Source organism: Sorex araneus, chromosome 3 (assembly GCF_027595985.1).
Source record: "Sorex araneus isolate mSorAra2 chromosome 3, mSorAra2.pri, whole genome shotgun sequence".
NCBI classification, from domain to species: domain Eukaryota; kingdom Metazoa; phylum Chordata; class Mammalia; order Eulipotyphla; family Soricidae; genus Sorex; species Sorex araneus.
In genome coordinates, this window is record NC_073304.1 from 89306472 (window position 1) to 89332986 (window position 26515).

Genomic DNA, 26515 nt, shown 5'->3' on the forward strand with positions numbered 1-26515 from the left:
TCAGTAACAATTTTATTAATTAGTCAATGAATCAACATTAATTTCATGATATAAAGCCTTGACAAAGTAGGCTTCTAATATTACCTTATAATAATATTTAAAAGCATTACTCATTTCATAATAACCACTTTAGTTAAATACTTTTAGAAACTGTTATGTTAACAATATAATTGTGATTGTGGGGTACCTAAAAATTTATATCATTGTTTTTGAGAATGTAATAATGAGTACATCTGTGAATAGGTAGTAGCAAAAGAAGGAAGTATATTGCTACTACAATATGAAATAGTCATCCATGAGTCAGACACATAGCCTAGCTTGGGAAACAGGATATTCTTAGAAGGTGGCAAAACAAATAAGAAAAGATAAGACTGGATCACAAAAGCATGTTCCTATAGGCTCAATATCACTAATATTTGACTCTAAGATCTTTATTTGGGGGGCAAGAAAGGATTCCTGCTGTGCTCAAGACAACCAGGTTACTCCCAAGTAGTGCCAAACTGCCAGCTCAGTGCTCTTCTGGCACAGTGGTGCAACACAGGCTTGATGTGCTGGAAGACGTTCTTTTTCTTTAAGTAACAAGAAATGCAAATTTCCATTACATTTTTGAATACATATGATTCTCTGAGCATTGCCTGGAGTTACAACTGAGCAGAGAGAGCACATGAGGACTGTGCAGTGTGGTCCAAACTCCCAACCTGCTTAAAAAAAAATAATGTCTTGTCTGGAAGTGCAGACAGGGTCCTATGGTAGGGATAAATGAACAGTGAGTCAAAAGAGCCTGCTTTAACTGTCAAGGAGAATTTACTTCTGGATTTATGTGAGAAGGAAGAAAATGCTATTTAAGTTACTTTTGTCCAATTACCTAAAGCCAAACTTAATCCTAACTGAAACGCCACCTTGGAAATGAGGAAGCTGGGGTACTAAGGTTAAATGCTGATATTACAAAATTAGTGAAAAGAAAATAATTTTCTTTTGTTTGTTGTTTCAGTGGTTGGGACTGGGGGACCAAACTAGCACTCCACATGTGAAAGGCAGGTGCTCTAGCTCTGAGCTACATCCCTAGTCCCAAATTGAGATTTATTTATTTTTGGGGGGGGGTGGCAGAATAGGGGGTATTCAGGGCTCCTACCTCTGTGCTCAGAGATCTCTCCTGGCAGTGTTCAGGGAACCATTTGAGGTGCCAGGGATTGAACCAAGATTTGTCACATGCAAGGCAAGCTTCTTACTTGCTCTTCTATCTCTCCAGCCCTGTGATCAGGTATTTTGTAGACTGTCACTGAACTGAGGTTTAGCTGATGTTCTCTTCCAATGATTAGACTTGGGTTGTGAGTTTGGGAGAGGAAAACCACAGAGTTAATCTCACCACATCATATTGTTGTTGGTAGGGTATCTTCCAGGGAGGGGTAGGACTGATAAAAGATATTAAAACTCTCTTATACAGTATGGACACAAAATCCTGCCAGCCTTCCTAGGGGGATTAAAGATGCACCTGGCTCTGTGCTCAGGAATCATTCCTGGAATGGTCTTGGGAGAAGACAGGTAGTGAAGCAAAGTAATTTTAAGGGAGTATTCTAATATGAAGGAGAGATTTAGGCTTCTCCATAGAGAGTAGAAATCCCTGAAGTAAAGCAAATTTTGTACACTTAATGAAATTTATAGACAACCCCACAAAGAAGTGCCATAAGTAAAAGGGAGAACTGAAGCACCCAGAGTAGAGGTGCAGGTGACTCTAGAATGGAGTGTCTGAGCTCTTTGGGAAACTGACTATATTGGGATTTCTCTTCCAAATGCCTCAACTTGGACTTGTTGCTAGGGAGTTGTCAAGCAGAAGCTCTTTTTTTCTCTCTGGTGATTTCTTCATTCTCTCAGTCTTGTTAGGACATTGTTCCGGCTCCTTGTCTCTGCATGGGGTCTGGTCTTTGTCCTGAGCTAAAAGCAGGATGACATTTTCAGAATATCTTTCTCTCCAGATATTTCTTGGTATTAGGGATTTCTGAAACTGATTTCTGAAATTTACTGCCATGGGGCCCTTTCCCTGTCCGTCTTCCTCAATCTCAAGTGTATATACTAGCAACATGCTGAAAATCATGATCACCTGCCTAAGGAATTTTTACCTCAATTTGTTTTTTGCCATCCATCTATAGGAGAGCATTTGTATAGTTTTTATGATATCTGAATTGGACTCTAAATAGGTGGGATCATTTGATGAAATAACCACGAAGAGTAAAAACAAATCTCCATTACAAAAGAGTGGTAAGACTGGTTTTCAAATTCTTGCCCTGCTATTTTTCATGTATAACTTAAACAATTTACTCCTGTAGCTAAAATGAAATAAAGGTACAAATAGTTATTTCAAGTATCTGACAAAAAGTAGGAGCTGGAAAGATACTTAAGCAGATGAAATCCCCTCTAAATAGCTGGCAAACAAACTCTGGTGCAAGGCAACTCTGGGAACACTTGACTACAATTAGTCTTCCTACCTATCTTTCCCTCAACATCATGTTAACGACTATATTACTCTATGTATTTTCATTTTTCACATGAGATGCTGCCATGTAAAATAGTATGATACTGTGTATATTTACTAAGGGGCAGCAGAGCTCTATCTCTCTGGCCACTATGTTCGGTGGTCTCTGATTCCCCCACCCCAGGGAGGCCAATGGCGATGGGTAGGTGAAGGAAGGAAGGAGGGCCAGGCTGGTCGGTATCAATTGCAGTTTATTCCAATCTCCTCTCCATTCTCCTCTGATTCTCCTTCTGCTTCTCTCTCTCTGGACTCCCCTGCCCACTCTTACAGTCTAGTTTATATAGAAATCATGTAGGGTGGGGTTGAACATTTAAAAATCAACAAAGACAAGTTAGGCCATTCCTCCAGAAGATTAACTCAAGGACAAAAATCTCATCTAAGGAGATTACTCCAGATTACTAGAAGATCTGCTCAAGGGTAGGATTCCACTCAGGGTGTATTGCTTTCTTCTTTCCCCAGCTAGTAATCCACTAAAATAGTAGTAAATTTACTTCTAATATTTCTAGCAATGTCATTTTGTATGAACACAGTAATCATTCTTTGAGGTGCAATACTTCCAGGATACACTAGGATCATTACTCCAAATGATTACTTTTGAAATGTTCAGAGAGCATAGAATAATTATCCAAATGTGGCAAACTTGCCTGCTTCAAAATTATATCAGTCTGATTTGAATGAATATATCGAAGTCTACATTTTATGATGCTTTATGTTTATGTTAGTTTTTGAGTATGACGCTTGAAAAATGAAGTGACTTCATTTTCTTCTTACACAGTTGGGAATTCAAAAAAATTTTAATTGCAAAGGACAAAGAAAATACGACGAAAAATTCATTATAACTAATACTAAGCAGTGATCATTAGTAACGGCTAGACTGGTATAAACTAAAGAGTGATGACGTTAGGGATCAAAGACCTGAATTCAAGCCTAGCTGTCTCAGTTATGAGCCTTCAAGAGTTTCTGAAACATTTTTATGTCTTTGATTTCTCATCTGTAAACTGGTCGAGGGGGATAATATGAGGCTAGGCCTGCGGGAAAACACTTAAGAGAATTATTATTTCTAGCCCCGCATGTGCCCGCTGGCTGGGTTCGTTATCATTACTCGAATTGCAATACTCACCATTCTCTAAGGGCAATTTCTGGACTTGCTACTTGGAAGCCTAGCTCCAGGCAAAAGCAGCAGTGCGTTTGAGGCACACCACGTATCAAAGTTCTTTTGGTTTATGAGAGCCGTAACCTTGGAAACCGGGCTGGCACCACCCCTTTCTGTCATAAAAGCTTAGCTCCTCGTGCTTTTTCTCTGTAACGTTCAGGGCATTGCTATTGCATGAAGAAAACCTCCTACTGAAACAGGTACAAAATAGCCTTTTCTGCCCGCAGCTCACCTGCATAGGCTCCCTAATGTTCACAGCCTCAAATGCTATCAAGGACAGACTCTCAAAAGGGCTAGCTCAGCGCCCCCCACCGCCCCCCTTCTCCCCCCACCAAGACTCTGGGTCAAGGGTGAAATGAAGAATTAGTCTGAGGGAACTCTGCCTCAGGTACAGAAGAAGCTCCAAACTGCCAGAATGGACACAACACTCTCCCTAACTGATATAACCCTCGCGAGATAAGACTGCAAAGGGCGAGAGAAGCCCACTCTCTCGCGAGAAGAGGGGGGGGCGTCGGCCCCCTAGGCGACCCGGACCCAGCTAGGGGGCGGAGCCAGAGCGAAGCCCGCCCTCTCCCGGCTCCCTTCCCCACTCCCTCACCCTGGGGTGCTGGGCCGCAGGTGCGGGCGGCCGGATCCTCCGGGTTCCTGCCGGAAAGTACAGGTTTGTGTTTTTCAGCCGCGGGAACGCGCTTGGGCCCGGTTTTCGGAGGGGGGCGGGGAGGGGCCTGCGGCTTGCGGCCCCGCCCCCTTCTCCGGCTCGCCCCCGGGCGAGTCGGTCAGCCTCCCGCTCCGGCCGGCTCCGGGGCCGCGTCCCCCGGGCCACTCAGCGACTAAGGCCCGAGCTTCTGCTCGCAGGTGTCGGCGTGCGGCCCCTGGGCACAGCCTGCTTCGGCCCCATGGTAGGTTTCGGGGCCAATCGGCGGGCCGGCCGCCTGCCTTCCTTCGTCTTGGTGGTGCTGCTGGTGGTGATTGTCGCCCTAGCCTTCAACTACTGGAGCATCTCCTCCCGCCACGTCCTGCTTCAGGAAGAAGTGGCCGAGCTGCAGAGTCAGGTCCAGCGGACCGAGGTGGCCCGCGGGCGCCTGGAAAAGCGCAATTCCGACCTCTTGCTCTTAGTGGACTCGCACAAGAAGCAGATCGACCTGAAGGAGGCTGACTACGGCCGTCTCAGCAGCCGGCTGCAGGCGAGGGAAGGCCTGGGGAAGAGATGCGAGGATGACAAGGTAAGGACGAGCCCTGTCCCCTCAGCCCTCATGGTTGCTTTCAGCTCCTGGAGGGGCGGGGGAGCGGTATTAGCTCCCAGCGACTGCCCTGTGTCTTCCAGGATTGCAGCCCTGGAGGCTCCCCTTAAGGCCACCGGCCTTATTTGATAGAAATTTCCAGGTTTATCACTGCCCAGTTCCCGATCAGTCTCTGCAGATGAGACTGGCCTTGAGTTCTGTTTCTCATGAGTGGCCTGCTTGTGGATGCCGCCTTTTCTCCCAAGCTCAGATGCTGAGCTGGCAGTAGTAATCATGTGGCCGCCTTCCGTTCACAGAACGACAGATCTGGAAGCTGCCAGGTTTGATATGGATCTTGTTGCCTCTTCCTTGTGTCTTGCACCCTGATCAGTATTAATTTAAAGAAGGAGATTTTCTCTAAGTTGTCTAATCAAGGTGGTCACCGTCTATATTGTCAAAGCAGCAAGACTTTCCTTAAATCTAAATAAGGTGATGGGTTAAAGAATTAGCTGTTGCTGCCTTTTGTGATAAAATATTAGGCTAGATGGGAGCCATAGATGAGCTGCGTTTGTGACTTGAAGGTAGTAATTCAAAATTAGGTACTCGATTTGAATTGTTAATGAAATTAGTCAAAAGGGCAGAATCTAAAAATATGTTCCAAATAAAATTTCATGCCAGCGTCCTCATTATTGTTGAAATAAAAATGAAATTTTGTATGCATAAGTAGCTGTTAGATTTGGTGTTTTATGTAGATGTATGCTATACAGTGTTTTAAATGGAAAAGTTTAAAGCTGAATGTAACTATCTGCTACTAAATTGTCTTTGTTCTTACTAGCATATCTGGGAGCTCTATATTTGTTTATGACTTATGCAACTTCTGTTGGTATAACAAAATCATGAAAATTTCTGGATGAGTTAGGTAAATACCTCTCTTTTTTGGGCCTTCCTTTGGTAACCTTTGCATTATTTTGTGGTGTGTGTGTGTGTGTGTGTGTGTGTGTGTGTGTGCGTGTGTGTGTGTGTTCCTATTGTAATCACAGGTGTTTTTTTAAATATCAAAATCATTGTAATAAATAATTTAAAATTAAAATCTCCATGAGTTTCCAGCTTTCTTACTGTCTACCAGCCTCTACCTTCCAATTTCATGAAGCTTGAGACCCTCAGATGTTTCTCCAGAAATGCCTTTTCACCGAATATAATATAGATAGACAGACATTCTTAGTGAGTGACAAGAGATAGCAAATTTATACACATTCTACATAATGAATTCTAAAGATGGAAAAGTTCTCTTGGGTGGAGGCAGATATTAATGAACTTATTAGAATGTTCAGATAGGTCTTTCGACTTGGAACTTGGAACCTTTATGCATTACTATTCACATTCTTCTTAACTACAAACCAAAAGATAAGTCTATCTTTTGGGGGCCACACCCAGCAGTGCTCAGGGCTTCTGACTGTGCACTAAGGGATTGCTCCTGGCAGCCTCCGAGGACTGTATGGGGTGCCGTGATCCAACTAGAGTTGGCCATATTCAAGGCAAGCACCCTATTTGCTGTACCATTGCTCCAGCTCCAAGATAAATCTTTTCTAGTACTTTATATTTCAATTGTTTTGTTGTTGTTGTTGTTGTTGTTTTCAATAGGTTATCACTCTTAGTGCAGGTATGGATTTGTTCCTTGTACTAAAATTTTTTTTATTATTATTCTGTGTAATCTCTTCTCCCAACTAACACAATGTTTGTTTTCCCGTTTTTACTTTTACTGCTAAATTCCAAATGTTGGTTTAGAAGTGTTTTATCAATTTCTTCTTTAATCCCTAATAGTGCCAGTTTTTTCTGTCTGCCGTTCTTTCTTTGCTTCTACTTTACTAAATCTATTCTCATGAAAAGCACAAGTGACAGTTTTCCTAGTTATAATCCCTGCGCCCGATTTTATATTCTTATTTGGGGTCTTCTGGCAGTACTGTTTTTCACTTTAGTTATTCTCTGGCTTCTTGGAGACTATCTTGTTTCTTGCTTCTGTTATGCTGCACTTGATAACGTAATCTCTACTTTTTTACTCCCTCCCTTCTTTTCCTTTCCTTTTGTCTCCTTGCTGCTGCTGCATGACTGAGGCTAACACCCCATGCCTGCTGTTGGTTGGTTGTTTGCTGGGGTCTCCTTCAGTTGAGGTGCTTATAAGGACATTACACTTCCTGGCCTTGTGCTCACATGTCTTTTGGGTTGTGGTGCTTGCGCAGGGTCACATGCCTTCAGTTGAGGGACTGTACATACCTGGTTGATACCTGGTTGTGGTGGTGTAGGAAATCACTGTAGCACTGGGGATCACAGTGGAGCTTCCATGCACAAACAGCAGAGCCCTTGGCTGGGACTCACTCAACCCCCACAGTAGCACCAGGGATGAAACTCTTTTGCCTATGCTTGGAAGGCACTGAGCAACCTCCCAGGGCCTCTATCCTACCTTCTTGTTACTTTTTTATTTGGGGGCCTTATCTGGCAGTGCTCAGGGCTTACTCCTGGCTCAGCATTAAGGAATCATCTCTCCCGCCCATTCCCTGCCTTCTTTACTATATTCTTCAGAGGATTTTTTTCCCCTCTAGCCACCTCACAATAAACTATTTTGGAGCCTCTGCTTTCCCCTTAGAATAGTGCTTTTCCAGGTGTGTTAAACAGAATTTTAGGAATTGTTAACAAACAAATAGAAAGACAGCCTTTTGGGGGAGGGAAGTGTTAAATAGTTTTAGTGTATCCTCTTGAACTTCAGAAATGCCTTTGGGGGTTGGGGGAAAGAGGGCTCAAAGGCCTGAAGTGCATGCTTCATGTGTGGGAGCCCCAGGTTTGATCACTGGCATTATGCAAGGTCCCTTAAGCACTGTAGAGTGTTACCACCCTCTCAAAAAAAAAAAAGAATTACAATAAAATACCTGCTTGTGGGTCCAGAGAGATAGTACAGTGGGTAGGGTGTTTGCCTTCCAGGCAGATGACCCAGATTCAATCCCCAGCACCTCATATGATGCCCTGAGTACCTCCAGGAGTGATCCCTGAGTGCAGAGCCAGGAGTAACCTATGACACACTGGGTGTTGCCCCTAAACCAAAATAAATAAATAAAATGGCTGCTTGTATATACTGATAGAGAAATCTGTCAGTAAGGAAATTAAAAATGAGTTAGTGTTTAAGTTAATTTGAATACAGATTTTCATTATTATGGCTTACCTGTTATGATGGTTCAGAAGAATGTAGAATTTAGCAAAGCACACTGATTTGGGAAGTGTCCTACTTGTCTTGACTACCTTTTGTTTGGCTAATATTCTGTGCAGCTGGCTCACAGATTTGTGTCTTTTTAATATCAGTTTTATATTTTGACCCAATGTTTTTCTTGGCATGCTTGCTTTTAGGATTCATGAGGAGCTAAGCTGCTAATAGAAGGGATTGTCCTTTTTTAAATATATTTTTGGGTTACACCTGGAAATGAGCTGGACTATTCCTGGCTTTGTGCTCAGAGATCACTCCTAGCGTGCTGGGGATGTGGAAGAACCATATGCTGTGCTGCGGATCCAGCTTGGGTCTGTGACACGCAAGGCAAGCACCTTAAACCCTATACAATCTCTGACCCATTAGTAAAGGGTCTGGATCAGCTAAAGATGAAATTTGTCTACCAAATGTTTCTGATTTTTTTAGTCCCTTGATATCTGGAAAAATACTGGTAAATCACACATTCTAAACTTTGAAGATTACAGATATAATTTAGTTTCTAGTTGTGATTTTTAGGGCAAGTTATTTAACTCCTTGGGCCTGTTTCCTCATCCGTAAAATGAAGATCATAACGCTAACCTAGGTTTTGTACAGATAAATCACATGTTTGTAGAAGGATCAAGCTTCACACAGTACAAGTCAAGTTGTAGCAAAAACAGCCTAGAAACCTTGTTTTGCAACAGATTGAAAAATCCGTCTGGGTGTGGGGCCAGAGAAATAGTATAGTGGAGAGAGCATTTGCCTTGCACCTGGGTTCAATTCTCTGTGTCTCATATGTTGCCCCTGAGCCCCTTGAGGAGTTATCCCTGAGTGCAGAGCCAGGACTAAACCCTGAGTACTGTAGGTGTGCCCCCCAGCCATGAAAAAAATCCCTCTGAGGATGGTAGTGTTGGAGGAAGTAAATTGCTGGCTTAGGTGGTCGCTCAAAGGGCATGCTCTGTATGCGAGTGCCCTGGTTTTATCCCTGACACCACACAGACCCCTGGAAACCAAGCTGGGCATCAATGTTCCCTTCCTCCTACCCCTTTACCACTGGGTATGGCCCCCAAACAAGCAGACTATTAAAAACAGCTCTACTCCTTTAGGATAGACTTGCTCAGGTTACTGTCTCCTGAGCAGTAAGCTCCATCTTTCCAAGTTTTATGTGTAGTTTACAAGAGTGGTGGCCTCCATTCACTTACTCATTGTGTTTGGAGGCAAACACTATTTAGTTTGGTATACATTCTTCCCCAGGATACAAAGTCCCCAGTCTAATTATGAGAAGCAGCAGAGAAACTCATCTTGAAGATCAGCCTAAAATATACTTGGGTGCTGGAGCGATAGCACAGTGAGTAGGGCGTTTGCCTTGCATGTGGCTGACATGGGTTTGATTCCCAGCATCCCATATAGTCCCCCAAGCACCGCCAGGAGTAATTCCTGAATGCAGAGCCAGGAGTAACTCCTGAGCATCACCAGGTGTGACCCAAAAAGCAAAAAATAATAATAATAAAATAAAATATAGCTGATACTTTTCAGAAAAGTTAGTATTGAAAAGATGGTCTCTGCCAGATATTGCTGCTTCTACTTATAATATTTGAAATCAAGGCAATAAGAGGCCAAGAGAGTTAACTAAGGACTGACTGAGGCATTGAAAACAACAAAATAGAATATTGTAACAGAATAGTGGCACTTTTTTTGTGGGATTGAAATTTTTCTTGTTTAAACTAAGCAAATTGAGATTTTCTTAATTGTAGCTTAAGTGTCCTAACTATTCACACTTTCATTGCTAAGGTAGTGTCTGAAATTAAATCTTAGAAGTTTTCAAGGTAATGTGGATAGTGATACCAAGTCTTCCTGAGATTTTGGAAATCCTCAGTGGTCTTTATCGTAACAGTTGTGGTTGCATGCCTAACTAAGCATTTCCTTCAGTACCTGTTGCAAACCAGGATCCTGTGGAGGCATCACTCCTGTAAACCCTTTACTTCCAGTTTTATATACCCAAGGTCCCATTGTCCTTACTGAATTGCCTTAGGTGCGATGTATGCATAGAAGGTATTGACACACAGTCCCTATTCAGACTATCTTCTGTTTTATTTAAATAAACTTTTACTTGAGATCATTTTTAGACCTGTGAATCATTGCAAAAATATTGCAGAGAATTTTCTTTTTTGTGGTGTCACTTGCAGTGCCAAGGATTGATCCCAGGGCTCCTGCATGGAAACCATGTGCCCCCGTCCTTGGATCCATCACCCTGCCCTAGAAAAAGGCAGAAACTAGAAGTTTCATGTTATAGTAGTATCATATATATGTATATATATATATATCACAATTAATGAATGAGTTTTGATAAACTATTCTTATTTAAAGCCCTTTATTCAGATTTCCTCATTTTTCCCTCATGTCTTTTTTATTATTGTGTTGTTCTAGGATCTTATCCAGGGATTCACATTATGTTTTTGTCTTAGTTTCTTTAAAGACTCCTTTTAATTGTGACAGTTTTCAGATTTCATCTTGACATTTATGTAGATGACTAGTCAGATATTTTGTAGAATGACCCTCAAATGGGACTTGTCTAATGCTTTTCTGAAGATAAGACTGGGATTATAGTTTTCGGGTAGAAGAACACAGAGGTAAAAGTGTCATTCTGATTGTATCATATCAGAAATATTTATCTGAAAGTGACTTAAAGCTGATCTCAGCCTTGATCATCTGCATTGAAGGTAATGTTTGTCAGATTTCTTCACTGTGAAGTTTTTTCTCCCTCTATGCTCTGCTTTTTGAAGGAATTCATTATGTACAGCCACACCTATCAGTATCTTATTACGAATAAGGCAGCTTCATAAATTTTGGGATTTATTCTACGTATACCTTTCTGTCTTCTTTCCTATTTATTGATTTATTCAATCCTTCATTAATACCAGTAAAACTACTATATACTTATTTTATACTTTTTGGTTATAATCTGTGGGCTGGAGGGATAGCATAGCGGTAGGCTGTTCGCCTTTCACGCGGCTGACCCGTGTTCGATTCCTCCACCCCTCTTGGAGAGCCCGGCAAGCTACCGAGAGTACCGTGGCCGCACGGCAGAGCCTGGCAAGCTACCCGTGGCGTAATGGATATGCCAAAAACAGTAACAATAAGTCTCACAATGAGAGACGTTACTGGTGCCCGCTTGAACAAATCGATTAGCAACGGGATGACAGTGACAGTGGTTATAATCCAATAAATTCTATATTTTGTTGCTCAAAATTGTTTCTGCTTTGGTAATAGGGGAGATCTTTCAGTTGATTCTTTGTATCCCTTGGGCATAATAACATTGTGCCATTTCCTCACTTTCTGGTACTATTGGGATATTTCAAAGTTCATTTGTATATTTCCTTTTTCGGTCCTAGAATCTGCCATTGTCTAAGTAACACTGGTTTCTTTTATTGGATAATGGTATTCGAGACAAGATCTAGGTACTAGGATATTCTCATTGCTGTTGTCAGGCTGCCTTTGAATATCTAGGAATCTCTGCCTCACAGGAATGAGGATGGTGATATTGTATATCTAACAATTTATTATTCTTGCCTGTCATTTATAATCTATTACTTGACTGTCAGAGCACATAAATTCTTTAAGGGAACTTAAAATTGTCCATATCAGTATCTAGGGAAATTGAAATAAACCTCACTTCCTTGAGGTTCCTCAAAACTTATCTTATTTTTTGTCATCTCCCTAAAGGATTCTATCAGAGGGAGAAGTCTCCCTAAAGGAATCTGTCAGAGGGAGGAGACCTTTCATGACTTAAAGCCACAGAAATTGGTATACTGAAGTCTCCGGAGTCCAAGGTTCAAATGCCAGTAGGTTGATTTACGGGGCATATGTCTTGACTTGCAGGCTATCCTCTACCAGCTTCCTCTTTACCTCCTATTCCCTTTGAGCATATTCTTCCCTTTCTGCATCTCTTCCTCTTCTTGTACATTTTTAATGGATTAGGATTCCGCCTTCTTAGCATCATTTTAACTGAATTGACTTTTTATAATTAATTTTCTGTTATAGTTTATGTAATTGGGTTACAATAGTATTATAATGGTCTACGAAAAGACTGCATACTGTTGCCACTGAAGTGCTCATGCACTCCTGGATCCTTCAGGAATGACCCCTGACTGCAGAGCCAGGAGTAAGTCCTGAGCACTGGGTGTGTCCACTCCTCAATGCTTAGATGAATTTGCCACATAGTAGAGAAGGGAAACATTTGATAAGTGTCATACTTAATATTGTATTATTTTTACTACTTCCTTATTTCTGTCCCACCTCCAGGATATGGGCTCTCAATATTCTTGCCAAGATTCTATCATAACTTCAGCCTATCTGCCTTTTTCCTTCTGACTTTTTTCTTTCGTTTCCTGGTTTTGTTTTCTAGTTAGGCTTAGTTAATTCTTCCCGTGTTTGACTTATTCTCTGCAGCCTTCTTTTTCCACTGTAATTTGAAAATAAATTTTTATGGTTTGAATATATTACACATAATAATATTTTCTTTCTCTGCCTCATAATCCAGCCAAGTTCTAACTATGTGTTAATTGCTACTTCAAATTATTCATAAATCATGCAACACTCATTCCACCACTCCATGGCTATATTTCTTTCTACCTTGATCCCTCTAAATAATATTGTGCAACCATTATTAAGGCTGACATTAGAAACTTTAGTATTATATTTGATTCTTTCAGTGTCTCATTTTCACTGGTTCACATGCTTGGGAGCAATAGTACAGATGGTAGGGTGCTTGCCTTGCATGTGACTGACCAGGGTTTGATCCCTGGCACCTGATATGGTCCCCCAAACCCTGCCAGGAATGATCCTTGAGTTTAGAGCCAGAAGTAAGCCCTAAGCAATCTTAGGGGTGTGCACCCCCCGAATTTTTTTTCTGAACACTCTGATTGTGGAAAAGAGAATTGTGTTTTTAGAAGAAGCCATAGCTTCCTAACTAATCTCCTTACTATGGTTTATATTATTTCTTTTTATCAGTTCTCCCCCTTACTTTAAGCAAACTTGATGTTTCCTCTCCAAGTGGCAGAATCACTCACTGCATCAAGTTAGAAGCTTGTTGTCCAACCTTGAAGGTTCTCCATGGAGTAGCTCCACCAACCTTTGTGTTCAGACCCAAACTGTACTCAATAAAAGACATTTGCCTTTCTTTTGTCTCTCTACCTGTCTTTATATGTCATGTTAATTTGCTTTATTACTTCCACTTGGTTGTTAGCCTCTGCCTCTTTCTGTGTATCTGTAATAACAGTCTTTTAACCAGTTTCTATTCCACTATAAAACTCCCTGGAACTTCTGACCAGGCACATGTATTTCCTTACTTATATACAATGTATATATTACTGTATCACTGTCATCCTGTTGTTCATTGATTTACTCAAGTGGGCACCAGTAACGTCTCAATTACACTCAGCCCTGAGATTTTGGCAGCCTCTCCTTACTCGTCTTTCCCAACTATTGGAGGCTTTTTCAGGGTCAGGGGAATGAGACCTATCGTTACTGTTTTTGGCATATCGAATATGTCACGGGTAGTTTGCCAGGCTCTGCTGTGCGGGCAGGATACTCTCGGTAGCTTGCTGGGCTCTCCGTGGGGGATCTGGTTGGAAGAGGCCCAGTTCTGATCCGAGCAGCCTTGGAGATCTTGGCCCTGGGTCCCGCACACCTGGGTTCCTCTGCCAGTTCCTTCATGCGTGAGGCTTGTCCGAACATGTGTAGAGTGGCCTTGAACATGGCTGTGGCTGGGTTCCGGAGGTCTTCAACTGTTGAGGCTCTGCTCAGGACGGGGAGGGAAATGCAACCCGTCCCCTCCCAGGGGATTATATATATTATATGTAATATAATATATGTAATATGTAATACAATGTATATATGTGTGCATATATATATTTGAGCCACATTATTTTGTTTTTCATTTCTTACTAATAGCTTTATGCATTGACCTTTTCTGCCCAGTAAAATCTTAAGTTACTTGAGGGAGGATCATACTTAGTTCTCCCCTATAAATTACTGATAGCCCTAAGTGCTAAAACCAGTGTACTTTTAGCTGGATTAGGGAATAAGCACCTTAACCCAGTCAATATTGTATGTCCTTAAGAAGAGAAATGCTGGACATTGATATGAAAAAGACAAAAGAAAGAAGGCCACATGAAGTTGGAGACGTTGAATGGAATAATTGACGTATGAGCCAAATAACGCCAAGGATTGCCAGCAGCCACTGGAAGCCAAGATAATGGCAAAGAAGGATCCTTCCCTGAGAGAGAGAAAGAGAGAGAGAGAGAGAGAGAGAGAGAGAGAGAGAGAGAGAGAGAGAGAGAGAGGAGAGAGAGAAATTACAGACAAAGACAACTTAATTTTTTATTTCAGGCCTTCAGAATTATGATGGAATAAATTTTGTTTGCTTTTGGACACAAGAGTTTGTGTTATAACTTGTAATGACAGTGCTGGCAAATAAAATATTGAGTAAATATGCTTAGAGACTTTTTTTTAAGAAGCTGAGGGACTGGAGCTATAGTACACTGGGTAGGGCGTTTGCCTTGCACATGACCCGCCCGCCTGAGTTCAATCTTCAGCATCCCATATGGTTCCCCCGAGCACCACCAAGAACAATTCCTGAGTACAGAGCCAGGAGTAACTCCTGAGCATCACTGGTGTAGCCCTCAAAACAAAAACAAAAAGAACTGATAAACCAATTCTAGATGTATATGTAAAACAAAACTTAAGTTGGAAGACTGATTCTCCCTGATTTAAAGACTTACAAAGACATAGTAGAGGCCAGAGATATAGTATAGCAGGAAAGATACTTGCTTTACAGACAGCCCACCTGATTTCAATCGCCAGCACCATACATGGCTTTCTGACCCTGACAGGAGTGATTCCTGAAGTGTAGACCCAGGAGTAATCTCTGAGCATAGCCAAGTGTGGCCGCCATAATACCCCCCTTGAAAGACATAGTAATCAAGACAATGTAGTATTAATTTTTCTATTACTCAGCTGATCATGGTTACAGTACAGATACATAGCCATTTGAATTTTGATAAAAACACTAATGCAGGGCCATAGGGGTAGTATAGTGGGTGGGGTGTTTGCCTTGCACTTGGCCCTCCATATGGTCCTCCTAGCCTGCCAGGAGTAATCCCCAAGCACAGAGCCGGGTGTAGCCCTGAACATACCTAGGTGTAGCTCCTAAAACAAAATAAAGCAACTAAAGCAATTTAATAAGGAAAGATGTTGAAACAACTGGATATTAGGGATAGGTTTGGGACTTTGGATCTTTGCATCACACCCAGTGGTATTGAGCTTCTATCCTGACTTCTCTACTCAGGGTCACTCCTGGCAATATTTGAGGGTTAATATGTGGGGCCAGGAATTCAACCATGGTCAGCCACATGTAGAGTAAGCCTTACCACTCTGTGCTATCTCTCTACGCCCCCAGTAACTGGATATCTTTATGGGGGAGTATTTCCTGAGTACAAAACCAGGAGTTACCCTTGAGCATCACTGAGTGTGACCAAAAAATGGGAGGAAGAGGAAGAAAATTAAAATTAAAGCCACAATGAAACACTACTTACACTCATTAAAATTACTAATATTGAAGTTTGGCAATACAAGTACTAGTGTGGGTGTAGAGTAACTATACCTGCATACTCTTGGTAGCTGTATAAAATGGTAGGACTCTGAAAGCTAGTGAAATGTTACGTATGAAGCCCTATCAGCAACAATACTGTAAACGATAGTGCAAAATACACACACAACATACGCACATACACACACAACACACACACACACATATAACCTCATAGAAGCAGGCTGGTGGGTAGGAGGCAAATGGGGATGGAAGGACATTAGTGGAGGGAAGTGGACACTGGTGAAGTAATCAGTGTTGAGTTATTGTATGCCTGAAATCCAATCATGAATAATTTTTTAACTTTACAGGACTAAATTTAAAAAAATTATATGACAACTTTGGAATATTGAGCAGTTTTATATAAAATTAAATATAGATCTTCCCAGCCATTTCACTTCTAGGTATTATCTAAAAAAAAATCAAACATGGCCACACAAAGACTTATACATAACTATCCATAGTAGTATATTTACATGATGCCACCCCTTCCTTTCCCTAGCATTGCCATGTGTAGCCCTAGTAACTTTCCATACTGCTGTACCCAAGCATCAAACCTATTGATAGTATCCTTGGGAGAGGCCCCTAATTTTCTGAGTGTTGTTTGAAAGGTTCCCTTCAAAGGTGTACACTTTATTTATTTTTTTTTTCAAAGGTGTACACTTTAGAGGGCCTGTGAGGTAATACAGAGGTTAAGGCACTTGTCTTGCATGCATCTGACCTTGGTTCAGTCCCATTACAGGTGGTTCTCTGAGCACTGTCAGGAATAATCCCTGAGTACTGCTTGATGTGACCCCCACATGTGCATGTGTGTGTGTGTGTGTGTGTGTGTGTGTGTGTGTATGTATCCTTTATTATTACATAATCTAGGAAAAAGTAGTCTAATGTATAATGATAGAAATTAGAGAAGAAGGGATGACAAAGTAGAAACTTTAAGTCATTGATAAAAGATACCATATCTAGGGGCTAGAGAGATAGTTTAACAGGCAGGAGAGCATGCTTTGCATGCAGGATGCCCAGGTTTGATCTCAGGTTGTGATTCCCTGAATACCACAAGGAATGATCTTCAAGCATCCAGCCCCTGCACACTGCCAGGTGTCATCCAAAACAAAGACAGTCACCAACTTGTTTGTATACTTTAAATAGATGTGTGAAAATTATATTTCAATGAGATTGTTAAATATAAAAGTTAAAGGGACAAGAGAGATAGTACACCAAGTAGGATGCTTGTCTTGCATGTGGCCAACCCAGGTTTGATTCCTAGCACCCCCCAGAAGTGAATGCAGAGCCAAAGTAAGCCCTGAGCACCTCTGGGTGTGGCCTCCAAACAAAACAACCCTCCACTGTATATATATATGTGTGTGTGTGTGTGTGTGTGTGTATTATATATAAGCTAAATTTTGTAAACCAAAACACACACACATGCACACACACACTCAATTTTGTGAAGAAACTACCACTCAATTTTATTGAGTAGTTACTTTTAACATAGCCTGCAAATATTTTTTTCAATCTGACTTCAACTATCAAATATTATCTTTTTCTCTTTAGCTCTCTTCATTCCATATACTGAAATTTTAGATTGTCTAACTCTTCATACTTTTCCCATTCTGTGCTTTAAAAGATATAGTGCCCTAAATTTGGAACCTTTTTACTTTTTTCTAAGCTCTTTATTTCTCCCAGCCTCTCTCCATTCTATACCTTACTAAAGCCTAATCTTTTTTTAGTACTCAGTTAAGACTTTCTCAAGAACATCTTTTCCTAAATTCCTAAGCTACGTTAGGGCTTCCCTTATAATTTCTGCTCAGTTGTATGCGCCAATAATCATGCATACTGTGTCTGTCTCATTCACTGAGTATTCACAGCATGTAGCATAAGAACTGACCTAAAATGGAAGCACAAACATATCTGATGAATAAAGAAATTAAACCAAGGCCTGGGGAGATAGCTTAATGAATTGAGCATATGCTTTGCATGCAGGAGGCCTGAGTTTAGTCCCTGACACCACCAGGAACAGCCCTCAAACAGAGTTGGGAGTTGCCCTTTAGCACCACAGGGTGTGACTCAAACCCTTCATCCCACTTATAAAAGAAAACGGGGAAAAGATGAACGAGAAGGGTATGTAAATCGTTGAGTGTTGAGATGAGAGAAAGTAGGTGTTAATGAAGTTAAGGAAGAAAAGTTTCATGGAAGAGGCTAAGGAAATCAGCAGTATGAAATGTACATGTACTTAAGGGGTTGACGCAACAGTACAGTGGTTAGGGCGCTTGACTTCCACACAGACACCCCAGATTCCATCCTCTTCACCTCTTGTGATCTCCCAAGCACTGCCTAGAGTGATCCCTGAGTGCAGAACCAGGAGTAAGCCCTAAGCACCACTGGTTGTGGCTGCCAAAAAAATAAAACAATTAAAGATCCTGAATGATAGCACAGCTGCTAAGGAGCTTGCTTTGCATACAGCTAACTTGGGTTTGATCCTTAGCACCCCATATGGTACCCCAGTACTGCCAGGAGTGATCCCTGAGTGCAGAGCCAAAAGTAAACCCAGAGCACCTCTAGAGGTGTTTCAAAAACAAACCCAAAAACACAAACAAAAAGTTAAATATGAGAGTGAAAACTTCTAGCTGGTTATTTAGATCTTTAAGTTTGGGCCACACCCATTGGTGCTTGGAGGTCACTCCCGGCTATGCTCCAAGAGTCATGAATGCTGGGAATCAAACCTTGGACATTTGTGTGCAAAGCATGTACTCTGACTCTTTGAACTATCTCTCTGGTCCTCAATTAGGTCTTTGTTACAGCAAACGTGTATTTTTTTTAAGTACTCCAATTTGAATTTAAGTTAGTTATACATTGTAAAGTGAGACTAAATAATTTTAAATGGGAAAGCATTCTAGAAATAAGTTTTGAAGTCATTCCTAGAGGAAGCAACTAGTTTCACTGAAAAGAAAAAAAAAATCAGAAGTGGCAGACAATTCTTGAAAAGCATTGAGTCAACATTGTTCAGAGGCAGTGCCTGACCAGGAAAAGTAGGACAAAAGAGAGAACTTTAAGAATGGGAGGGGCCAGAGGAGAGAGTACAGCAGCAGTTAGGGCACTTACCTTGCATGAAGCCTACCTGGGTTTGATCCCCAGCATCCCATATATCTCCTGTGCAGTGCCAGGGGAGTAATTTCTGAGTGCAGAGCCAGGAGTAACCCCTGAACATTGCCAGATTTGTCTCCCACATCCCTCCCTCCACCCCACCCCCCCAAAAAAATTTTTTTAAGGGAACCTTGTCTGTAGCACTGTGAGAAAATGAAATGACTCCAATGCCTATGCCTAAAGGGAAACTTGGACTTTCGAAGGAAATGTTAATTCTCTACTAACAAATAAGGTCAAGGAAGGAAGGGGACAAGAGCCAGGGATGTGGCTCGGGTGGTAGAGTGTATACCTCACATGTTTGACTTCCATGATTCTGATCTCTGCACTGCTATATACATACATATATACACATGCATACATATGAATGAAACCTCAGGTCTTCATCCACAAAATACAACTTTTGCTTAATGAAATTCCTTTGAGTATCTTTTTTCTTTACTAAATCCTAGTTCATTTTTTAGGTCATTTTATAGTCTCTACAGGAACTCATGTGATTAGTCTGTCCTTTAATGGGAATTTTTTTTTTCTTTTTGAGTCACACCCGGCGATGCACAGGGGCCACTCCTGGATCTGCACTCAGGACCATATGGGATGCTGGGAATCGAACCCGGGTTGGCCGATTGCAAGGCAAATGCCCTACCCACTGTCCTCTCGCTCCAGCCCTGAGAATTTTTTTTTTTTAAGTTGGGGAAATAAAAAAGAGGGAGACAAAAAAAAAATAAAAATGGGACATGTTTCTAGAACCTCTTTTGCAATAGTAAATTCTCAATATATTTTTGTCAATTTAATTTATATACATGGATTTTAAGAGAATAATTCAAGACCAGATTTCAAGTTCAAGTATACCAATGTTACCAGAAGAGAAGGCAGCTAATATCAAAATCTACAGGACAGACTTTTATGTACTTAATCTTCTTTATTTTATGGTGAAGAAATAGCTTAGGAGAGGTAAGAGATTGATAGAATTCTAAGCTCATCTGTATTTGATTCCAAATACCAAGGCATTCTTCCCAGAAATTAAAATGAGAAACAATGTTTATGTAAATTTTTATATAGATATGTATAAATATATACATATTTATATGTATATACACATTTTGTGTGTGTGTGTGTGTTCGTGCCACACCCAGTAGTGCTCAGGGCTTTCTTCTGGTTTTGTGCTCAGTTATTACTCCTAGTGGGCTTGGGGAAACCATATATTGGTGCTGGGGATTAAACCTAGGTCGGCCCTGTGCAAGGCAAGCACCCTATTTGTTGTCCTATCTCTCCAGTCTGATAATTTATATATATTAGAGATACAATAAAATATACAAAATTATATGAGTAATTATCTAGCCAGTACATCAAGTAAAAAATTTTTTTGTTTGTTTTTGGATCTCACTGGGCAGTACTCAGGGCTTACTCCTGAGTCTGTGCTCAGGGATCATTCCCTCAAATAACTTTCAAATATTTGATATATATTTATTCCCTAGGGCTTTTGTGACAAAGCATTACAAACAAAATCGCATAAAACAATAGAAATTTATCCTCTCATTTTGGGAGAAGACAATTCCAAAATTAAGGGTTGGTGGGGAGGGGGGTGCTTTGCTCCTAAATGATGTATAACCTCAGGAATTCCTTGTTTACTGACAGCAGAACTCAGCCTCTATTGGTCTGTTGTTTCATATGGCATTCTCTTTCTTAATTCTATATTTTCTTATGCGGACACCAGTAATACTGGATTAAGGCATACTCTAATCTAGCCTGACTTCATTTTCAGTCAATTGGATCTGCAGTGACCCAATTTTCAAGTAAGGAAATGGAATGAGGATGGCAGGTGTAATTAGGATTTTAACATATCTTTCTAGGAATTCAGCATATACCAAATGTATGAGTCTATTTGGAATAAACTGAATCCTTAAATATTGACTATCCTAATTTATGAAGACAGTATTATGTCCATTTTTAGATATTCTTTAATTTCTTGCAGCATTTTGTAATTTTATTTATTTATTTATTTATTTATTTTGCCTTTTTTGGGTCACGCCTGGCGATGCACAGGGGTTACTCCTGGCTTTGCACTCAGGAATTACCCCTGGCGGTGCTCAGGGGACCATATGGGATGCTGGGATTCGAACCCGGGTCGGCCGGGTGCAAGGCAAACGCCCTACCCGCTGTGCTATTGCCCCAGCCCCTAATTTTAGTTATTTAAGACAAGGTTTTTATCCCAAGTAATTCTTCTATTTAATATTATTAAAAATGAAATTTTATTTTCCACTTGTAGTATGATTTATAGAAATGCTATTGGTTTTTGTGTAATTTACCTGTGTTAGATCTCATATTAGTTCTGCTGTTTTTGGACTGAAAAATTCTAAGACATTGATTCAAAAAAGCCACTAAACTTCATTACTAGTTGCTTGTTTCTTGGTAAAATTCTTAGCATTCTCTCTGTACACAATTAAGCCATCTGCAAATCAGGACATTGCCCCTCTTTGCATTTTGCTGCTTTTTACCCCCCTTACCATATATATGGTACTGGCTAGAACCTCCAGTATAATCTTAAGCAGAAGTGGTGAGATTGGAAATCTTTGTAGAAAATAAATTGGCAGAATTTAACACCTATTCAGGATTAAAACTCTCAGCAAAACAATATTTAAAATCTCACAGCACAATAGAAACAGAAGCAACATTCTCAGTATTATAAGGCCTATCTCTTTATTATAAGGCCCATTGCTAATACAATGTTTTATTGATGAAAGACTAGATGTTTTCTTATAAGATTAGAAAACGGAAGAGTTGTAAGTAGTTGTAAGTAGAGGAATTCTTTGGTAAAACTGAGCTTAAAAACATTATTTTGATCTGGGGAGATAGATGACCCAAAGTATGTCCTTAGTACCACATGCTCCCCCACCCCAGCACTGTCCCGAGTAGCCCTGGAGGTATCTGAGCACCAGTGGGGTGGCCTTGGTGGTCTCCAACACTTTTGAACTGAAGCCACGTCGTCTTACCGAGTCCATGTCTGAACTATCCTTGGAGAGAATGGAGTCTTCAGCTAAGCACAGTGTAATTGTTAACCAGGGCAATACCTGCCTCAGAGACCATTTTGTTTTGTTTTGGGGATTTTGGGACCACACAAGAAGTACTCAGAAGCTCTTCCTGGCTTAGTGCTCAGGAATGACCTCTCACAGCACTTGGGGGACCTATGTGCTCCTGAGGATCAAATCCAGGTCCACCAAGTGCAATGCAAGTGCCTTAACCTCCATACTATCTCTCCTGCCCCATGTTTAAGATGTTTTTGAGGGACTGAAGCGATAGTACAGCAGTTAAGGCATTTGCCTTGCATGCGGCCAACCCGGGTTCGATTCCCAGCATCTCATGGTCCCCCAAGCACTGTCAGGAGTAAACCCTGTGCATCGCTGAGTGTGACCCAAAAAGCAAAAAAAAGAAAAAAGATGTTTTTGAGGGTAGAGGCCACTTGTGTGTGTGTGTGTGTGTGTGTGTGTGTGTGTGTGTGTCTTCTATTTAATCCTCTTTGGTGCTCAGAGGCTACGTCCTGTTTCATGTTTGTGGGTTGCTCCTAGCAGTATTTGGGGGAACATATGGTTCTAGAAGCTGAGTTCATATCTATATGTGCATAAATGTTAGTCTTTAGTTCACACCGAGTTAATTCAGTTAATAACTGTATGAACACATCTACATTGAATCTATTTTTCCCCCCTTTGGGCCACACCCAGCAGTGCTCACTGCTTACTCCTGGCCCTGCACTCGGGGATTACTGTTGGCAGGGCACAAGGGACAGTATATGGTATGGAGGATTGAACCCAGATTGGCAACATGCAAGGCAAGCTCCTTAACCACCACTGTATTTTCACTTTGACCGTGGATCTGTTTTTCCAGTGTAATTGTCTCCCAACCTTTGGTTTTGGTTTTTGCTTTTGGTTTTGGGGCTACACGTGGAGGTGCTTAAGGATTACTCCTGGCTCTGAGCTCAGCAGTCACTCCTGGCTGGACTCAGGGGACCATAAGGAATGCTGGGGATAGAACCTGGGTTTGGCTGCATGCAAGGTAAGTACCCTACCCACATTACTACTTCTTTGGCCTCATATCTGCCAACTTTTTATTATGAATTTATTGACTATAAAAATATAACCAAAACTTTGTAAACCTTTAAGAGACTTGATCCTATAGACTGTAAATATTTGATTATTGATTTAACTGTTTGTGTTGATTCATAAACCAAAGCATACATAGATATGTTTTAGGGTTACCATAGATAGTATCCACATATATTCCTTTTCTAGAAGACATGATAAAAATATTCTAATGTAAATTATCATTATCAACTACCTTTCTTGCATTTTAGGATTATATTTGAAGTGTATCAGAGTACACCTAGATTGATATTTTGTTTATTTTAGAAACGCAAAGATATTTTTCAGATTCAGTTTAGTTTATTTTTGGATTTTGGTCCACACCCAGCAGTGCTCAAGGGCTCTGCACTTCAGAATAACCCCTGGCTGTGCAGGCAAGTGCACATTAGGAAAGCCTAATCCCTATACTATGTCTCACGCCTATGATTTTGGTGGAGAGGAGTATGCATGGGCAGGAATGTAGTCCCCAATTCTCAGGGCTTATTCCTGGCTTTGGGCTTAGGAATAACAGTTGGTGGTGCTCAGGAGACGATATATGGTACCAAAGATTGAACCCGGGTTGACAGGCAAGCACCTTACCCTTTCTACTATCTTTCCAGCCCAAGGGCTATATGTTTTTATTTACTTATTTATTTTGGGGGGGCCACGTCTGGCAATGCTCAGGGCTTACTCCTAATTCTACACTCAGGCACTCCTGGTGGTGCTCAGGGGACCAGGTGGGGTGCCAGAGACTGAACCCAGGTCATTTTCACTTGTATGCAAGGCAAGTACCTTACCCACTGTACTATCCTTTCTAGCCCTGTATTTTTAAAATCTGCCCAAGTGAATCTGAGCATTAGGCTGATTGGGCAGTTATGTTATAGGGGATAGTGTTATCTCTAAAAACAATATGGTAATGAGATATAATCAGAAAAAAAATGTTGATCAGAAGAAAGATGATTCAGAAACTAACTGTATCTTTAAAAATCCAGCTATATGTAACCTTTGGGATTAGTAGTTATAGTTATATAGATTGGCGAAGAACAGGGCCTAATGAAAGTGAATCATACACAGCTGAGCCATTTTCAAGGTCCCAGAATGAAAAGAGAAGCAGAGAAACTGAGCTGGTACAGCTGCCAAAATTAATTCAGAGTAGCCATGTGGGATGGAGAAAGCATTAAAAGAGCTTCAGAAAGATATGGTAGAAAAATAAAGATTGTTTTAAGTACTGGAGAAGGAAAGATTAGAGGAAAATAGATAAATAGATGAAGTACCTGGGGATGAAGGAGAGAGTAAAAGCAAGAGAGAGAGAGAGAGAGAGAGAGAGAGAGAGAGAGAGAGAGAGGTGAAAGAGAGATTTCAGGAAGGAGAGTAAACATTTTATGAAACCGACTTGGAAAAATTCAGAACTGAAGTAGTCACTCCATTATTGATGGACTGCTAATCCTAAGAAAAACAAATTTGCTTTACTGTAGGAGAGGTAAAACCCGAGGCAATGAAGTTGATTACCGGGCAAATAAATGAGGGATTTCAAAACAAATGTTATAGAAAGGATAATTAGAATTATATAAAAATGTGAATAAAGTACAACTTAAGGTAGGAGAGCGTGTATTTCAAAGAGTAAGGAGCCTAAAATCCTAGGGAGTCATTTGTGAAAAACTTATTAAGTATTTATTGGTTTCAGGCAGTATGCCAGGTACTGAACACACAGGGATGAATACAAGACACAGTATCCATTGAGGAATTTTTATTTATGATAAACCTTGGGCATGGAAAAGGAGCATGATGACATTCTTATTGGATATAGAACTGCATGTGATAAGTGGGAGGTTTTTGTTTTATTTGTTTTGCTTTGTTTTTAAGGACTAGGGGCTGGAGAGATAGTATAGTGGTTAAAGTGCTTGCTTTGCACACTGCTGACCCGGGTTGGATCCCTGGCATCCCATATGGTCTGAGTACTACCACAAGTGATTCCCGAGTGCAGAGACTGGAGTAACCTATCAGCATCACCAGCTGTGGCCCACACCTCCAAAAAAAGGACTGGATATAAGTGTCTTCCCAATATGACTGGACCCAGGCAAGGAATTTTGAGCATTGTGAATTTTTTTTTCAATCTGGCTAGGGGTCTATCTCATCAAGATATAAACTAGGCATGTGTCTGTCTATTGATATACCCTTAACTCTTTTCCCTAAAGAAATTTCAAAGAGAAACTGATTATTTGGTATCTTCCTTGCATATTGTACATAAAGGTATTTTGGGAAAAGTTTTAAGTAACAAAAATGGAAACTGTGAGACAGAAGTAAGCCCTGATCACCACTGGCCATAGCCCAATCCTTCCCAGCCCCAATAAGGTTTCAATACTTAAAATTTATATGCTGGGGGCTGGAGCGATAGCACAGCGGGTAGGGCGTTTGCCTTGCACATGGCCGACCCGGGTTCGATCCCCGGCATCCCATATGGTCCCCAAGCACCGCCAGGAGTGGTTCCTGAGTGCAAAGCCAGGAGTAACCCCTGAGCATCGCTGGGTGTGACCCAAAAAGAAAAAAAAAATTATATGCTGTCTAGAATATACTTAAAGGAAAATAAAATATTCCTAATAGCATGGCCAATTACCAGAAAGTAGATGTAAGGAAAGGATTTTCTTTTCTTTTTTTTTATTTCTTACTCATGCAGTAGTAAGAACTCAGAATAATTGAGCAACACCCGAGAAATTTGGTAGTTATGAAAAATAAGCACAATATTGTTCAAAGGGAAATTAAAAATATGAGGAGGAAAAATAAGAAGGGCAGCCTGGCATCTTTATGAAGATGAGATGGTGGAAGTAGTAACAAGAAGTAAAGACTCAGAGGAAGGATTAAAGCCAAAGGAATTAAAAGAGTTAAAAGAGATATAGCTAAGTGCAGAAATTATTCATAAAAGCATAAAAGAAAATAAAAAGTTGAGGAATTGGAGTAAATATTGAAAGTGAGACACCGAGTAAGAGAAGTCTTTATGGACAAACTCAATGGTAATAGATAATGAGAGTAAAAGTCATTGTTTTTCATCTTTAGATTTTGCATGAATATAAGGAATTTTTATGGTAGGATTTAGAATTCCTTGGAAGGACATTGAACATGTGAAAAGGTATCAAGATGTGTTATGGGCTAGATAGGACTTTTAAGGGTGTGTGTGTGTGTGTGTGTGTGTGTGTGTGTGTGTGTAGAAGAGGGATCAAATAGATGCCTGTAATCTAGACTTTAAAAATGAGAAATATATTGGGGCCGGAGAGTTAGTACAGCAGGTAGAGCACTTGCTTTGTATGCTGCAGACCTGGGTTCAATTTCCATTATCCTGTATCATCCTCAACCATCATCCTCAAATCTGCCAGTAATGATTCCAGAGTGCAGAGCCAGGAGTAACCGTTGAGTATCACTGGATGTGACCCCCATCCTCACCTCCCTAAAGTGAGTGATATAATAAAATTATGGGTTTAATAATCTGCCAG

The 26515-nt window shown here is 40.8% G+C and overlaps 1 protein-coding gene across 3 annotated transcripts in view; it reads left to right on the forward strand.

Moving 5' to 3' along the window:
- The first annotated feature begins 4266 nt into the window (after positions 1–4266).
- The window catches only part of GOLM2 (golgi membrane protein 2), a 70608-nt gene continuing 48359 nt past the window's right edge, over positions 4267–26515 (forward strand). For 2 of the 3 annotated variants that reach the window (XM_055131386.1, XM_055131387.1), the window contains exon 1: positions 4268–4906. In XM_055131386.1, the coding sequence (XP_054987361.1) occupies positions 4580–4906 (327 nt within the window). In that variant the 5' untranslated portion in view covers positions 4268–4579. Of the gene's footprint in view, positions 4907–26515 lie in introns of all 3 variants that reach the window. The other variant, XM_055131385.1, reaches the window with a different exon arrangement.